This window comes from Chamaea fasciata, unplaced genomic scaffold, assembly GCF_029207755.1.
Source record: "Chamaea fasciata isolate MVZ Bird 193981 ecotype frontalis unplaced genomic scaffold, bChaFas1.0.hap1 SCAF_14, whole genome shotgun sequence".
In the NCBI taxonomy this organism is placed as follows: Eukaryota; Metazoa; Chordata; class Aves; order Passeriformes; family Sylviidae; genus Chamaea; species Chamaea fasciata.
Window position 1 is genome coordinate 7,780,117 of NW_027094099.1, and position 18,683 is coordinate 7,798,799.

Below are 18,683 nucleotides of genomic sequence, written 5' to 3' on the forward strand. Positions count from 1 at the left end.
CAAAATAAACCAGGTAAGACTAATGGATGCCAATATTTGTGCTACATGTTCCAGTTCCCAGAACACCTGTCAGTATTTTCTGTTGTCCCATTCTTCTGCTATGGACTTTAACAACAAAGTAAGAAAAATTCAACTCCATTTTTCCTCAGAATCTGATGTATTTTAGAAGGCTATGTATGCACTAGGAATTTGAGGAACACAAAATGGGCATGTATTTCTTCAAATCATTGCTTTTGATTAGTTCAATCATACAAATCTTGCATCACAATTTAAGTATTCTTGAAGGAAATGGCACTTATTGTTTTTTTGTTAAAAAAAAGTCTTTTGCCAAATTTAAGTGAAATCAGTAATGGAAAACCACAACTCATGAATTTTAGTAGCTATGACAGTATGCTTTTTCAAAAGACTCTTGTGGTTACTTCTTGTATGAATTAAATATTTCTTCTAGAATCATATATGTTACATTAAAAAAATTAAATAATATCCCAAGGACTGGGAAAAAAATTATCATAAAAACCCATCTTGCAGAGCCCTGTTGTGCTAATTGCACTCACAGTGTGAGGAAGATAGAAAGATGATGAAAGACTGCAGGTAAACATGGCACAGTTGAACAAAAGTCTTCCCCAAGTAACTGCTTTTTAAATCAAAGGCTTCTTGGTTAGTCCCCTCTGACAGCCATGGATGGGAGTCAGCAGAAGCAAACTTGTTCTTGCTAATGTGACTCTGGCAGCAAATTCTGCACAAGTTCCCTGGAAGTTTCTACAGAATAAACGGAATACACTCAATTTCATCCAGTTTGGAGTGTGTAAAGCTGAAATAATTTTTAGATATCTTTGCACAAAAAATTCTCTGTTACTTAAAAGTCTTAAACCTGTCATTGAAAACACTTACCATTTCATCAGTATTTATGGAGGTCCGGATGAGCATGGCCATGGAAATACCAGATTTTCGAGCTGCAAGTGTCTGTTTAAGGCAAATTCAAAAGAGTTTCCAATTATACAAGCAATACCAGCTGTTGAATCTAATGGAAGGCAAATAGTACTTGATTATGCTACTGGATGTACACAAAACTGTAGAAGAACACAACCTTTTAGTTACTGTTTGCAGCTCACAATTTTTAGGGTTTCAGTACATAATGGAAGTACACTTTCCATCATCATTACTGTTTCTTTCAGCAGTGCCCAGCTGAACTGCCATTTCTAATACAAAACCTGTTATTCAGAGGTTTGTGACTCAGTATTTTTAAACCACAGGCTGTCACTGTTTTTCCACTTTGCCAACCAAATTAATGTGGTACACGGATAGGCATCCTGCCCTAATTTGGAAGCTCACTGTGCCTGCAGCAACATGGGGATCATTTTGCAGCATTCTTATGGTTCAAGTTGTCAGTCTGGATAATTTTTGTAACTCACTGAGCATTTTTAAATGGTATGTATGCATACAAAATACTTCTTAAATAAAAAGACCTCAAGAAATCTTAAAGTATTATTTTTCTTAAAGACAATATTAATTCAATAATATGGATTGCTATATGGAGAAATATGGTTATTTGAGACAGGAAAAGAAACCAGAAATCTGTGTCAATCTGTCCTCATTTGGCTACATGATGTTGTAACTATATTGACAGCTTCTGGTTCTGAAGACAATGCACTTGGTTGTAGAGATGAACTCTTTTGCTTTAGTATGATACATAGAAAGGGACTTAAAATAAAGTAATTTTAATATATAATAATCAAGGAAATTTTATATTCCTTATTGCAACACCTCAGAAATTTAAATGGGTTCTTGAGAATTAACTAGCACATATAAAGATCAGAGAGGACCGTTGAGGAATGAGTTCTGTGTGTTTTACAAATAATATTTCAAATCTGAATATCACTTCTGCTATCAGTAATCCTTTTGGCCTGACAGAAACAGATGAGATTTATTCCACTGTGCACAATATCAACCATAACACTGTTATATTACTGGACTGCACCTGCAGTGTTGTTTTCATTGTGCTTTCTCTTATTCTAAATCATTCCAAGTATTTGAACACTTCTGCCTTATCTCTGGTGTTCTGTCATCCACTATCTGCTTTGTCATGCTTTGCTGCCCTCACAGTCTAGCAGGGTGTGGATCAATTATACCACCCACTAACCATAAGTCTGTTGTTGCCTTTGTTGTGAGGTTACAGATTTTCACCTAACTGTGAAGTGGGTCTCTGTAGTCTATCATTACAAAATTATTTGAGCAAAAGTTTAAATGATACTTTGTATGTGACATTCTTATTTTTGTGAAATGCATACTGGGCCAGAAGCAATTTAGGCTGACATCAGCAAAATGACTGCATCATTAATCTCTGGATGAAGAGACAATTTCAATTTCTTCCAATTATATAATTTTAAACACTGGTATATTTAAAATGGATTTCTATTTATTTATTTATAAGACTGTTCAATTTTAATTTTAAATGTTCACTTTCCCTGATTCAATTTTTAATAAGTTTCTCTTGATAATAATTAAACTTCCAGACTGACACAGAATTATTAATCTTGTGAAACCAATTATAGGGTAAGAAATCATCCTTGGCTTAGTAGTATTCAATTCATCTCTCTCCTATTAAAAAGAACCCTCCCTTTTTCTTTTTGTTTTTGTTTTCTTTTAAACTCGGCAATTTACCAACTCTGTGCCATTAATTTGCTATCAGATTCTCCATTCTGTTATTATTAAGTAAATAATTCTGCTTACTTCTCTGTGACCATCATTTCATTCTAATTCTGCTAATGTGAGAAATGATATGGGTGTGCTAGTCAGATTGACAAAGTCACAGGAAAGATTAAACAGTGTTCAGGCTTTGTTTTTTCACACTTTTTGTGTCAAAATCCAATGCTACAAGACCAAAAAACAAAGTTAAAAATGGCAAGTAAAAATTCTTTTGGATCATTAAGAGGAAAAGAAACAATTTTCATAATCAGTAGAGTTTTGGGTTTTAAAACAATGTACTTTAAAAGCATCACCGTTTTGATCCCATTTGAAGCACAGGTTTTTTCTCAAAGTCTTGCCAAGTATCCATGTAGATTTACCTGCCTGCACTATACTAGTTCTATAGTTTTCATGTCCCTTACACTTAGGAAGGGATTTTACCCTTTTAGGTCTCAATTGCACAATCCTAGCCATTCCAAGCAATAGAGCAATGTGAACAACTTGTCAGGACAGGAGCACAAAGGGCATAAGAACATTAACCTCAAATATAGGGCAGTGACTGCTGCTGTGTTCTGTCCTCCAGCAATACCAAAGAACATGAGCCAGCAGAACTGCAGTTTCGTGCTATCACTGTAAGTCAATAAACCGATACTACTTCCTGTGTGAAAAAAAAATGAGGAAGCAATTGTGACCCTGTCATGTGTCCTTCAAGCTCAGTTCTCCCAAGGGGTGCCCTTGGAATCATGAAGCTTTACTATTTTGCTTCTTAATCAGACATGTGTCTAAAATTATAGTATAGTGCCCTATATAAAATAACAAAACCTAATAGGACACAGATAATTAGGCTGTTCCTAATAAAGTGCTTGTCATGTTGGAGGAAAGTGATATCTGGAGGGATTTGTGATAAACCAGTAGATTAACAGTCATATGGATTAAATTCACAGGGATTTTAGTGAAAAAACCCCACAAGGATTATTTCCATTTATATACCACTATCAGAACAAACTACATCTACAAGAGAAAACCCATAAAATGCTTCTGTTCTAAAACACTGAAGTTGGTGATAATTCAACAGCATGAAACACTGAACACATAGCAGTGTCACTTTTTAGGTATGGAATGAAATAAGGAGAAGTGAGCATTTTGGAAAGAGGAAGGGGGGAAAACTGCCAGGTTTATCTATGGGAAACAAGGTGACAGGTTATGAATATAACGAGAAAACTTCCTCCCCTGTTGCCTCTCTGTTTTCAAGTAGCAGCAAGAAAGAAAGGTAAGTGCAGCTCATCAGCTGGAACTTCCAGGAAGTCCAAAAGATCAGAGCATCAAAAGACTATGGAGAGCAACACAAACCTGCAGTGTTTCACCCCTCTCATTTAACAGGACACAGAACTTGTTAATACTTGTCTCAAACTGATGTCCAGATACTACCTCATGTCTTCCCTTAGGTAAAAATTTGACCAGCAGAGCATAAAGACCTTAAGTACTGATGAATTATGAAAATATGAAAAAAATTATCAAAATCAAAAAGCCTAGCAAAAACCCCAAACAATAAGTGAGGATGATAAAGCAGACCATTGTCTATTTAATTTTTAATTTGTTTTGCAACTCCCTAATACAGGATTTAAAAGAAATTAGTCTTCTTTATGCTCAAGGCCTTCTAGATTACCTAATAACTCATATCTACACTGTCTAATTTATTACCTCCAAATTTGCCTTAGCAGCTTAAGTAAATAAATTAATATAATTAGAAGTTGTTCTAGCAAAAACATTGAAAAATGGTAACTCTAAGTAAAAGCAAATTGGACTCACTACAATTACATGTTAAATGACAAAATGTGCTGAGTCAAAAAAAGAGAAGTCCTCTATCACAATTAAACAGGCAAGCTGTGTCTTTCACAGCTCAAATAACACAGAGGAACAACCAGGCTCATGTAACTGTTCATGACTGCTGGCTGTGTCATGCAATACTCATTCCTCTGGTTTAGAGACTGTTTAAAGTCTTCTTGATCATCTTTTCATTTCTCCTTTAAAAAAATCTAGAGACTTTTATCAGCAGGAAAAAAAAGTTGAAGACAAGCCATTTTTTAATCACTTTCCAAACACTGATATTATTTTTAATGTGATGTAAAAGTTACCCACTAGAGGTGAATGTTACAAAAATTTCACTGTTTACAGAATTTAAAACCTGCCAATTTCAGGACTGTTTCTTTTTCAGCAACTACAGGTATATCACTCTAGGGATCTCAACTTTATTAGTTTGGAAGATAGATTTGTACCATTTCTTGGGGTGCTGGGGTGAAGGGGGGAGGTTAGGAAGGAGGAGAAAATAATTTGAGATGAAGTGAGGTACTGAGGGAAATAAATTAGCCCTGTACCATAATTTTTCTATTAAAAAGGTTGATGTCTAATCCTGAAATATTCAGCAGAACTGCAGTATTGAGCCCAGAAAACAGATTTAGAAAAAATGACAATTCAGCTCTGCTACACAATCGTTACTGGACATAGCAGTAATATCATTTGCTTTTTCTTCATATCTGTACCACAGACACAAAAGTATGATCTGTCCAGCCTCAAAGAAATTTATATTGTTATGATTTTCATCTAGTAGACTTTAAAAAGCCCTCACAAATATACAAATACATACTCTTTTATACTCTTATACTCTTTTATTTCTTTAAGGAATTCCAGCCTCTATAAGTGTTTTTATTGTGGAGACACTCATAGAAAAAAGTTTCAGTGCATTATCATTTTAGCTGAAACAGGCAGTTGTTTCATCTGGTGTGTTCACTTCAACAGACTGCTTTACAACAGCAGCAGATTCACAAATTGCTCTTGTGTTCTTATAATCAAACAGTCTTGATTTATCAAAATAAGAAATTTGCCTGATTACAGTAATTACACACTATAAAATCACCTTTAAATTGAATGAACAAGAATTTTCTACAGTCTTCATAACATTCAAAATAATGACTGGCGTTAACCGAAGCAAAGACAGTAAAATTGAACTACCTTTGGCTATGGCTGGGCAGATCACCACACCTACCTGGTTTTTAAGTGAGTTAAAAACTTCTAACCTTCACTGTAATTATTGATACTTCTCTCCCTGGTTTTTCTCACCTCAGCTCAAGCTCTGACTAATCCAAAAGAGAATATCTCTTTTTTTTTTTTTTTTTTTTTTTTTTTTTTTTTTTTTTTAAGCAGAATTTACAGCAATTCCATCAGGAAGGGCACTGGACTCTTTTCTCTTTTTCCTGGCTCTACAGTACATAGAGTTCATGCTCTCTGAATTGTTAATGCACTTGAACCATCACTTCTCCTTGCACTGTCTCTTTCCCTCCTGTACCAGATCAATTCTACCAGAAGTCTAATAATGACCCATGACTGCAGCAAGGAGAACTGTTCCTGCAGGTGGATTTTGACTGCCTTATCCTCTCTAATGACTGAATCTAAAATAAGCAGAGACTCCCAATGCATTAGCATACAAAAACTTTCCAGCAGTTGAGGAGGAGGAGAGCATCCAAAGGAGGGCAATGTCAATGGTGAAGGGTCTGGAGGTGAAGCCGTGTGAGGAGCAGCTGAGGGCACTTGGTCTGTTCAGCCTGGAGGGGACTGAGGGGAGACCTCACTGCAGGTGCAGCCTCCTCGTGAGGGGAAGAGGAGCAGCAGGCACTGATCTCTGCTCTCTGCTGACAGTGACAGGACACGAGGGGATGCCCTGAAGCTGTGTCAGGGGAGGTTTAGGTTGGATATCAAGGAAAGATTCCTCCCGCAGAGGGTGGCTGGGCACTGAAAGAGCTCGCCAGGACCGTGGTCACAGCGCCAGCCTGACAGAGTTCCAGAAGTGTTTGGACTCCCAGGCACAGGGTATAACTCCTGGGAACAGTCTTATGCAGGGCTGGGAGTTGGACCTGATGATCCTTGTGGGTCTCTTTCACCTCAATATATTCTGTGCTTCTGTGTTGGAAATTGGATTTCTCAAAATGTGGATTCACGGAAAACAAATGGGAGTCAGAGATATCATCTTAACAAAACATACAGAACTTTGATAAAAATTATATTGAGATATAATGCTGAAAGCATGAAAATAATGGAGTGAAACTGGAAGTGCAGAGGGACTGGGAAAATAAGGAAAAATATATCTGATTGATACAAGAGAATTTAAAAGTAGGGAATACTTTGAACTTCACTTTCTCTAGGTGTCTAAGACTTTACAGTACCACAGGGAAAGCCTCATACTTGAGATCTAAACCTTGTGCTTATATCATCAGAAAAGATATTAGGCATATACTGATAACTTTTTAATATAAACTTTTTTAACAATTTTGGTATACATAATGCAGAGAACACATTCACATGAGGCACCACTTCCTTTATGATTAAATTCTTGGTAATAAAATAATTTTTTAACTTTCCAATAGAAGGTCATAATAAAGCACAGCATTAATGGAATCCATAACAGTTACTATGATCATTTCAGAACATTTATAAATATAAAAATACTTACCATAGCCTTACAAATCCAGACAAGATAGGAAAGAAATTAAAAAGAATATTAATTTGTCAGATTTATTACACAACAAAGAAATTATATTTATTTTAGTCAGCCTAAAAAGAGTCTATCACTCTTTTCTAACAATATTATTTCTGGATTTTTTCAGAAACAGTCACAGGTAAGTATAAAAAGGGATCATTTACATTTATTTTGATGTCTTAATGTATTCTGAACTATACCTTTCTGTAAGCACTTCCAACAATTAAGAATAAAGCAGAGTGCCATTAAAGTGTCATAGCAGGACAGGAGACTATACTCATTTAATACAACTAATAGTGGAGTGGCTGCTGTCAAAAAGACGGTTTAAATGAATGCAGGCTCTACTATGTTTTACAGTGTAACTTTTCATCAATTTCAGAAGGAATTCTACTCTAAAATGGTTGCTGTGCTTTCTCTTTTTGACTGCTCAGACAGTGTGGTGGATCACCACAGAATAACTGAACAAAGAAACTGAGAAAATATTGAGCAATAATTGGCAAAGGCTGTTCTTTTAATGACATCAGTAGAAATCATTTACTTAGCCTCACACCCAATCACTTTACAGTAAGAAATTGTTTTGGGGTCTCATGGTCATCAGAGACTAAATATGTGCTTTATTGAATTATGAATTCTGTACTACAGAAAAAGAAAAAGAGAAATGCGAATAGCACTTGAAATTCTTTGGAGCAGAGAGAATCTACATAATAATAATATTTAGACTAGAAGTCAGAATAAATCTCAGAGGAACGGCCATTCTTTTCCACTTCGAAATTTCTTTTCTTAGTTATTCTTATTTACAATGACTGTTAAAAACTGAGAACCTCACCTTGTACCTAAAGTATGCATAAATCTTTAAAATATTAATAGTGAAAAAGGAACTTTCTCTTTCAGTATCAAAATAAATCAAGAAACAGTATCCCAAACACTCAATAGCATCTTTGTGAAAATGAGTAGATTATTATTGCATGAAATATACATTACTTGATTACATAAGTAATACCTAAATATCCAATGAGATATTCAGACTTATCTACTACATTATAACAACTGCCTCATTGACTTTTACTGCCCTCAATCCATTCTTTCAAGACTCCTTTTTTCCGAAAAACAATTGTTGCAAACTGCCATTCAGATGCACATTAATAATTACAAGAAAGATCTACACAACTGGCAAATGAATCAACAGTTTCAAAAGTTACTCACCACATCTCGAACAATGGGAAAAGATTTCTTTCTTCGCAGGTCTGGCATGCTGTCAATTCCATACAGTCCACGACTACTGAAGATAAAAAGGTGAAGGAGAAAATAAAAACATGGAGCTTACAAGACTACACCCTTAATAACTGCTTATAGTATCTCTAATTAGTTTAAAATCAAAATTAGCAGTTATCATCTAAAGCCAAGTGCTCCAATTGAAAAACCAGTGTGAGTGTTCTTGGTGCATTTTCTTCTGTCATTCATCCAAAGTAGAGTTTCTTAATACCGCCTAAAACTTTTTACCATTGATTCAGATATTATAAGAAGAGCTTTCCATCATAAGTTCCCATGTATCTGGTAGTTGAGATGCAGCTGACATTACATATTGAACATCATTGATGTGAGTGAACATTGTTGTATTAAATTTGATACAAAGTTTAAATTATCTAGCTAAATACATAATCACATCTCAAATAACTCCATGTGACTGCAGAAAGCAGAACTTGTCACATTCTAAAAAAATTCCGTGGCGACCATCATTGTTTTCTCTTGCCTGGTTTAAGCTTTTTCATTGAGCACATAGTTAAACCCCAGTTAGATCTCACACATAACTTGGAAACAACAACAAAAAGCAACTTAGAGTCACTTCAAAGACTAAAAGGCTGCCACACCAACAGAATTTAAAAGAATACATACTGATCTGGATAACAAATTGGCCTCATTCTCTTTGACTCTTCCAAACAATTAACACAGGTATCCTCCCTAACTTTCTCCAAAGAGGGTTTTGGAAGATCGCTATATACCTTATCAGTTCTAATTCAGAGATACTTGGAAATTCCCAGAGAGGGTGGGATATCAGATTTTTCAAGACGCAACATTTTCCTTTACATGGTTCTTAGTTTGGCACTGCCTCAAACACCCTTTTCAGTTCTTATGTTTCTCTCTCTCTCTCTGTGTGTATAAAAACTACATTCACAACAAAGAGTTTATCATAAGAAACCCCTAAATTTATTTACGCATGTTACAATTATTATGTAAAAAGAGATATAACTAAAATTAGTTCAGAATTTTTCACTTCCTTCTGATGCGACCACACCATTCTCTAAGAAAGGGAAAAGAATTCATAGTCTGTTTATGCGATTTCTTTGTTTTCACACAACCATTTTTCCATCCAGATTGTGATACTAGAAATTTTTTTCCAATAACATAAAGATCAAAGTAGACCCAAATTGCAGCTTTCAGACATACTTACAAATCCAGCAAAAGTATGATAGAAATAAAATAACATTCCTGAGGCTGTGAAAAGTAAATGTACAGAGACCAAGAAATAAACTCAGGGCTTTTTGCTACTCAGGAGCAGTTCCATCAGCAGTAAATAAAACTTATCGTGTATAAGGCATTCTTATGCTCGCATAGAGGCAAATCTGTAAAAGGATTTCCATCTGTTATTCTGCTCTATAACATAAAAATATGACTAAAATCTTACTAAACACCTTTTGCTCATCATTAAGAAATAACATAGCATGGGAAAAACTTTCCATGTTCATGTAGGTGATACATTGAATTTTCTACTCCCCTCCCTACTTCCAATTATAACCCAACAATAACTTGACATAGAAGATGATGAAGTGGAATCATAATAATTTGATGAAAGTTATCATTCAAGGCAAAAAAAACCAAACCTGTCACATTGCCTATTTTTGATGCTTCTGGAAATATTCTGCCTAACAGTAATCTATTTGAATTTGTCAGAGAAAATAGAAATATAAACTTGTTTTACCATAGAGAACATGCCACTGAAGGAAAGGAGTAATCATCTGCATGCAGCATCATCTGTGTATTGTTGGCAAATTTCAGAATGGATTGGGCCATGTGGTGAAATTATCAGTCTCCAGCTCCTCATTAGGCAAGCAGTAAATTAATACAAGAGCAAGTCTCTGGGAAAAGTAAAACAGTACTACCCAGGATCCATATACAGGATGAAAATTCCAGCTGAACTCCTTTCATGTTTTAAAAAGATGGAAATAATGAGCTCTAAAGTGTCTCATCTTCAAGAAAGTAAAGAAAAATAAAATGAAGATTATATGATATGATACTGGTATGGAAAAACCAGGAAAGGTGGTGCTTCTTCCTTTTAACAGAGAAGTTGCATGAGAAGACCCAGAAAAGCTGCCTTTGGTCTTTGCCTTTACTTTCTTGTCTTGGGCTGTTCTCTCATTCTGTGCAACCAAGTGAAGATCATTACAGAGAACGGAGAGTTGCAGTTCCTGCAATGGGAGGTGCTGGTGCATGAGGTGGGTTCACAGCATTGTGCTGTGGCAGAGAGAGAAGAGCAAGGCAGAAGAGAGTCAACTGGGGGAGTTTTGCATAGATAAAGCATGGTAATAGTGGTTGTGAGGGAAGCAATCTCCTCCATCACTTCAAATGGCAACACCTTTTGGAGACAGTAAGAGGGAGGAGTCATAGCTAAATGCAGTGAGTTGCGCTGGCAGTAAAAAGACTGAGGGATCCCAGAAATTAGCATTAGTTTTTGCATGAAGGAGTAGAGTGGGAAGTGTGATTAAAACAGAGCCAGAAATGTCTCTGAAATGACAGCATTCTTTGCTTCAATGAGAAATTAAATGAAAATTGCATAACTGTTTTTAGAGGGGCCTAGTGAAACAGGGGCTTGAATAAAGATACTGTGGACAGAAAAGTGAGGTGAGGACAGGTCTAAACTTTGTCAGCAAAAGAAGTAAGGTTTAATCTAAAAACATGAGCTATTATTGAACTACTGTCAGCCATTTGAAGTAGTCCTATGCAGTCGTTATAGGATGTCTACACAGCTTATTCTCAGAGGATTCAATATTTGAATTTATTCACCTGTGAATGAAAGAGAGGGCCGGAAAAGAGCAGCTTCAGTCTGTATAGTCCTTGCCAGTGGCAAAAATCCTCCTTACACCTATGAGATTGCTTTTTGTGTGCAAACCACAAAAAATAGAGATTCCACATTACTTTTTAAAGGTCTAAAAGATTGTATATAAGCAATTGGCTAGGGAAAGCAGTACATACAGCAAAACAGTATGGTCACATACAGCTTCCTACAGGCACAGATACAACACTTGACTGTCAGTACCTGCATTCAGAGTCTGCTTACAAAATTCTGTCCTAACTACACAATAACTAGGTGTTAACCTATTTGTCCTCTGGTTTACATTTGGTGACTTATCCTGCACGCTGTCAGATGTGTCCTCAGACTCTTATAGTAACTCTGAAGATTCTAGGAGCTGCAAAACGCAAGAATACACCACTTTGAGGTATGACAAACTATATGGAAACTACCTACACCACTAAAAAGCTGTACATCACTCATAAATTTGTTTATGAGTTTAGCAATAAGTACAAATGTTACCCTAAATATACGTTCCATAGAAGCATGCGCATAATAATAATAAAACTATTGCCATAACTACCTTTTAGCAACACTCCCCTCCCCTCAAAGTGGGAATCTAAACAGGAAAACTTCGTAGTGTCAATTGTATAGCATTTCAGACAGAAAAGCAGAAGATGAATGATTAATTTAATCTCATTACCTTGTCTTTGTAATAAATTGTAATTATAGTAAAAAGTACTCACAGAGTACACCAGCAAGAGGATAATACCCCTTTAAATCAGGTAACTAATATAACTGATAAATTTTACCAAAGGCTTTTATTTCATTACCTTTCTAGCTTGAATAATAACAAAGTATTCAAAATAGGGAGGAATCCCTAAAACTGGGTGCAAGGTAACTTCATTTGGAGACAACAAAACAAAATGTACAGGTTTCTACCACATTCGCTCTCAGCCATAGGAAGATCTTTTCCCCTGACTTTTTAATTCCAAGTACTAGAGTGCTGTTATATTGCTAGAATTGCATTTACTATATATTTACCAGAATAAAGACAAAATTGGGCCACAGCTTCAAAGGACACGTATTTTATATGCAAAGACGTAAAAAAAACCCCAAAAACCCCATCTTACCTAACTGACCTCAGCATCTAAATTGTTGTATTAATTTCTCAAAAAATAAGGAATTAAAAAAAATTAAAGGGGAAGCCATACGCAATGAAACAGTCTTCCTTTTAAAATAATGCAATTTCTTAAAACAAAATGCTTATAAAAATACTATAACGCTGTAAGACTAATTTGCAGATACAAATAACAAAATTCTCAGTCATATCTTTACTTACCCAGCAAATGCTTGGACTGCATAAAGCTTCGAAGCATCCAAGGAACTTGCGCTTACTAACTGAGCCTTCAATAGAGATCAAAAAAAGTATAGTTACTTGGTTACTTTTAGTAAGTTTTGGATAGAATTTAACTGCATCAAACATAAAAGACATATGAAAATGTTTAGCAGGGTCAGCTCCAGGCCAAAGCTAGACTAACTGTTCCTCTGGGAAACATTTTGGTAGCATTCAGCATTTATTGACACACAGTGGAAGAACCCATGGGAAGGTAAGGTATTGCTTCCCAAATACTGTTGCCCTTTAAATCCTATAATGAATGCAGGGTAGGTGATAATTAGAGGCAAAAATCAGATATCATGTTTGACAGTAGCAGACCCCTGTGTTGGCAATTATGGTAAGCACAACAGTGAGGGTTACCCTGTACATTAATGCAACACTTTTGCAATACAATCAAAGGAGAACAAAAGAGTGGAAAGCTGGGAAAAAAACCATGCAGATTTCACAACTAAAATGAAGGAACAAAACAGGTCAAATAAGTCACAAATGGACGTCAACAAAATACGTGATCCCTATAGCAAATAGGTGATTTTAAACCTTTTCATCCACAGAACCGCTGTCTGAAAGAGAATTGGGAAGAAGGGGAATATAGGTTAGAAAAACCAGTCTCTGAAAAGAAAATCGTATGCTATAAAATCTGTCAGTGTTTCAATCTGTTAATGTAGACCAGAATGCAAGTAACACCTGTTCTTAGCTGTATAACTGTGTCAAGATCATTGTCACTACATTTTAAACAAACAAAAAGATGTTCTTGGTAGATAAGAACCGCTCCCACTTATGAAGGACTATGTGGATAGCATACACCCCATCCTCCAAGTGATTTAAAATTTTATTGCCCTTTAAAAATATTTTTAATAATAATGAATATATATTTAATATTTAATATATTTGAAGTGTTCAAATAAATAATGTTCCATTTTCAAGGAAAAGGGAAGTATTTCTAAGGATATAAACAGCACAGTCCCCACCCCAAGTCCTGAACTGTAACTATTCTATCCCAGCTACTCATTAAATGACAGAACTTACTTCCCAAATGCCAACAGAACAATTACGAAAGTGTAAGTTATTTCACATATATATATATCTGATTCTAAATTGCTTAATGCAAGAGCACAATGTGAAAATTTACAATCAGACAGATAATATTTGCTGACAGAAAAAGCCACCCTTATTTTATTGTCTTGTCACATTTGCACTTAAAGTACAGTGCATACACGAAACAGCATTGTTTTAATTGTCACCTCACTGAACTTTCCACTTCCCCAAAGGGAGTGCTCAAGGACCCTTTAAATATTTTGGATATTCTCGAGATGTTTGGAGATATCTCAGGTTACATGCATTACAAAATAACAATTTACACCTTAAACATGTGCCGCATTTAATTTTCAAACCAGTTTATATACAGGAAAAATCACATTCAAACACATAAATCCAAACTATACTGGCAACTGTAAAGCTATACAGCTACAGTAGTGACAATCAGGGAACTAAAAGGCTCTATTCGGCCACTAATTTTAGAAGATGCCTACATGATCAAAGTATTTGACTGACTCATGAAAATAAGCTTACTCTTTAAATATTCTATTTTTAAAAAAATTATTTGTGAAATGTATTTGTCTCACAACACCAGATAGTATTGGCTGCTCTTTCAAGCAGCCAATAAAGAATATTTGGACAGCTCCAAAATTATTACAGCACTTCACAAGCAAGGTGAGAGCAGAGCCTGGAGGAAATAGGTGACTGTAAGGTGGGCTGCCCATGGAAATGGGATAGGGTGTGCCTTTATGAGGCCTAAAGAAAAGATGACTTAAAACCAGAGGGCTGGAGCAGCATCTGGACATCAATGAGAGGAAAGGCATGAGGCACCAATTCTTGAACTTGGAGAAAAGGAAGAGTCCAAAATGTGAAGAAAAATCTGGGGACTGAGCTAAGTTTTAAGCAGGACGCTACTTGTAATTTAAGAAGCCTCATCACAATCTGTTCTCGCAACCTGCAAGTTCTTTCTAGAATATCTCATAATAACAAAATTGGTAATACTGACACACAGAGATGCAGAATAAATCTCAGTATTATTTATATGGAATGCAATAAATAGTTGGCAGCTACTTTGTTATCAGATGCCTAAAGGATCATATGAATTCTTCATTTAATTCACTTGTTTAAAAAGTTACATTAAAATTTGTTGAGACTTGTCTTCACATAAAATGGAATTTTTCAGAACATGAGAGATAAATATACAAATTTTTTTTCCTTTCTTTGTTTCATCCAACTTCATTTAATTTCATTACTTTTCCTTTACTGGAACCTAGTCTTGCCTAAATTTAGTGAGGAGAATGACAATTAAAATTAGGAAGGAGGAAAGGTATGTTTTTGGTTTAATTTGCTTCTCTTTGCAGTCGTTACATATAAAGAAAAATGCACCCATCTAATGGTCTCTTTTCTCAATAGAAATTGCATAAAGCAGACAACTGACGCAAATTTCCCAAAAAAGAGATCTTAAGAACATCTCTTCTTTGTAACAAATGATTGTATCTTCAGAGACAAAATTAGTTTGAAAACTTCATTGTTTACTGCTTCTTCTGAACTTACCATGAGTGAAATAATCTGAACTGTGGAAGTGTTCTCTGCATGTATGAGAGCACCAAATCAGGAAGTGTACTGAGTCACCAAGCAATTCGCTTTAGTAGTCGTTAGGCTACCAGAATAGACAGCAACATTCCTTGATGTAGATAAGAAATGAACTGTGGTTATGTAAGAGACCACTGAATGTATTTTCAAATCAGGGATTCAAAGCTAGACATCTCAGATTATACTGCTGAATGACAATGATTTACTTAAAAGATCTTATCTTCATCTAACTCACGTCTGTCATCCGCACATTCAAAACACTAACGTAAAAAAGTAATGAGTGCACCTGGAAGCATATAGCTAACCCTTCTTACTTTATTAGTTGTTTCTCCTTAATTTTTTATTTCAATGGAAAATTCACTACGTTATGAAATACCAATAACAGCCTTCATATTGCACCTCTATACCACAGGCCATTTTAGATAAGAGGAGGGTGTTTTCAACCAGGATTATAGGAAAAATCCTTTTGCTCCTTAACTGTTGCTATTTCAGCTCAATGCAGTCCACAATGATATCTGCAAACCTGTGTGGCAGAATGATGAAGAGCAGGGTGCTCATCTATCTACATACTACTGAGAATTACTTTTTATTGATGTCAAATATTCAAGGCAAGAGGAAAATGCTCACAAGCCCTTTTTTATTTTTTAAGGCTGTCAATTACATTGAATTAGATAAATAAGCAGGAAATTAGATAAAATTCGTCTTTAAGTTTCCTTTAATAAGTTCTAGGTAGTAAAAAGCTGTACAATACTCAGCAGAGCCACTAAATCTTGGCTTCTGTTGAAAGTGGTTTACATATGGGGATGACTGGGGAATGAAGTGAGAGGGACTTGTAATTTTTTCAGTGCCCTCAAATCAGACCCCTGGTCATTTTCTATCCACCTATCAGTTTAAATGTAGGCTAAGTAAAATTTCCAACAAGTATTTATTAATGCTGAATAATTAATATTCAAACTTGGTGTGAAAATTAACAGATCTTAGAAAAGTTTAACTTTACATTGTTATACTGTTTTCAGATTGTCATGGTCCAATTTATTAATTCTGTTAGCAATGTTGTCATCTGTAACTTCTCACACAAAACAGAAATGAATCATACAAGACAACCAGTTTCTATATCCAAATTTCTGAGGAAAAAATAATCTATAAAGAATGCTGAAAAGGCAGTCTTCCAGTATGAAAGATATATTAGCACTGAAGATATGGAAGTCAAGGCAGACCTTTGCTTTTGTACCTTGTGGCACCATCAGAAATACAACTGGCTCTATCAGTCAGAAGAGGTATTTCTATCAAAGAGGTTCAGGTGATTCTGCCCCCCAGTCATAACACTCCTTCAAAAGTCTTGTGCCGTGATTTCATTTCTGCACTTTTCAGAACATTGTCCCAATACACTGCTTGTCATTTAAAGACTGTAAAAATTCAGTTCTCCACTTCCTGGCACAGCACAAGAACTGTAACAATGTTCTAAAAATCTAAACTGTTAGAAAATCCTAACAAAAAAATCAAAATTAACAATTGCTTTTCCACTCTTGTAAGTGTGCATTATTGCACAACATCAAATAGGAAAAAGAATTACAGTTCACTATTCTCTCAAAGTACCATTTCAATATTTAATTCTGCAAAATGGCTGCAAGAATGTCAAACTGACTGATAATTACGTTGTTCCTGGAAGCAAAACCTTCAGACAAAATACTTGCAGGAATTCAATAACAATACAGCTGTACCATGAAAATAACATGTGGAGTCCTCACAATCAGAAGTAGTTTGAAAGTCTGAGGTAGACAATTTTAATTAGCATGTACTGCCGAGAAAGCGAAATAACAGATGAAAACCAGGTTTGAATAGACATTAAAGAAATAGATTGGACAAAACAATGACACAAATTAAGCCATGCTAAAATAATAAATGCTGCACCCAGAAGCTATTATTGCCACTACAGAATAGAACATTACACTCTGTAAGCCCAGAGGATGTTGTATTGCTGAGGCTTATTCTAGGGAGATAGTGTATAACGCTTGAAAGATAATATTAAAGCTAGCACATCATAAGACATGAGTGATGCTTGTCTGACAAAGAGAAGGTCAAACTTGAATAAAGCTTGGTTGACAGGAGAAATAGAAGAATTGCTGCTAGCACTTCACTAGCAGTGATGTAGAAAAATTACTAGCGGATACATGGAGAGTCAAAACAGGAGGTCAGTTTGGTGAAGATGAAAACTGCATTTGTGTCTCTACTAATAAAGTGGTCTGCAACTCTGAAACAAAAGGACATGCTTTAAAAGCATCTCTGGTGTTCAGAAATTGAGTCCCATTAGACTTCTAATGGCTTTGCGTTCAATTGTTTTTCAACAGCTAGTAGACACTTCTACCAAATTCTAGAACTCATCTCTGAAACAGTAAGTTATAGATTGTCAAGAGAAGTATTTGATTACAGAATGCGGTGAGCTCAAAAAACTACAATTCCCTTGAAGACTGGGCTCTCTTGACAACCTCTGGCTTGTTAGAGTGACAGTAGGAAGTAAAAATCAGCATGAATTTTAAGCACTCTCTTCTGACCCCAGAAAGCATTAAAATGATAAGGCACACATTATCCGAAAGGACGAAAAGGCATATTTTATGTGATAACAGTACATGCAACCAAGTAATTAATTATTTGCTGTGAAAACAAACAGATAATTGATGCAAATCTTTCTGCATCACACAGCTCACAATGCCACAAAGCATTTGACTTGGACCACCCTATCATGGTCTGAGTTGCAAGCTGAAGTCCAATTGCATTACTTCCAAAGAAGTCCAAGCAAACAGCCCCTTGGCCAGACAACAAATGTGGGTAGTTCCTCTGGACTCGAACAAACAAAAGCCCTGTTCCTTGGTTCCTCTTGCATTGAACATGAGGAGTGCACTGAGACATGCAAGCTGGTTTATCTTGACAGCACAGACAGAAGTGACAACAGGGCAGGGATGTTTGGTGGCAGCCTGGGACAGAGCAGTGAGCTGCTGTTCATCTTGGGCCACAAAGAACATGTGTGCAATAGCAAAGAGCTGAGCACTGTAAGAGTGGATCAGAAGGTCAAAGCAGTTGGTGACAAAGACACAAGTGCTCACAGCAAAAATGTTTCAGGGGCATTTACTTCATACCATTTCTATTTTTGGCCCTGATGACTGAAAGCCCATTAGCTGCTTAACACATCAGATGTGATCTTGAAGAGTAACATCTGGCTTGGTTCCATCAGTAAAACACATAGATCCCACTCAGCCATTCCAGTGATCAAACCAAATGTGGCAAATTGGGAAGACAAAGATTTGCTTCAAAAGTGTACCCCTCTTGTAAAATAAAATGGTAATGGTTGCCTCACCCATAGGTCATATAAATATACT

General features: G+C 35.8%; 1 protein-coding gene across 1 annotated transcript in view; it reads right to left on the reverse strand.

The window, feature by feature from the left end:
* The window catches only part of UNC13C (unc-13 homolog C), a 136,382-nt gene that overhangs the window by 95,940 nt on the left and 21,759 nt on the right, over positions 1-18,683 (reverse strand). Inside the window, exons 3-6 of the mRNA XM_066196662.1 lie at positions 13,219-13,241; positions 12,625-12,689; positions 8,420-8,495; positions 892-963 (exon numbers count right to left, since the gene is read on the reverse strand). Of these exons, the coding sequence (XP_066052759.1) occupies positions 892-963; positions 8,420-8,495; positions 12,625-12,689; positions 13,219-13,241 (236 nt within the window). The remainder of the gene's footprint in view (positions 1-891; positions 964-8,419; positions 8,496-12,624; positions 12,690-13,218; positions 13,242-18,683) is intronic.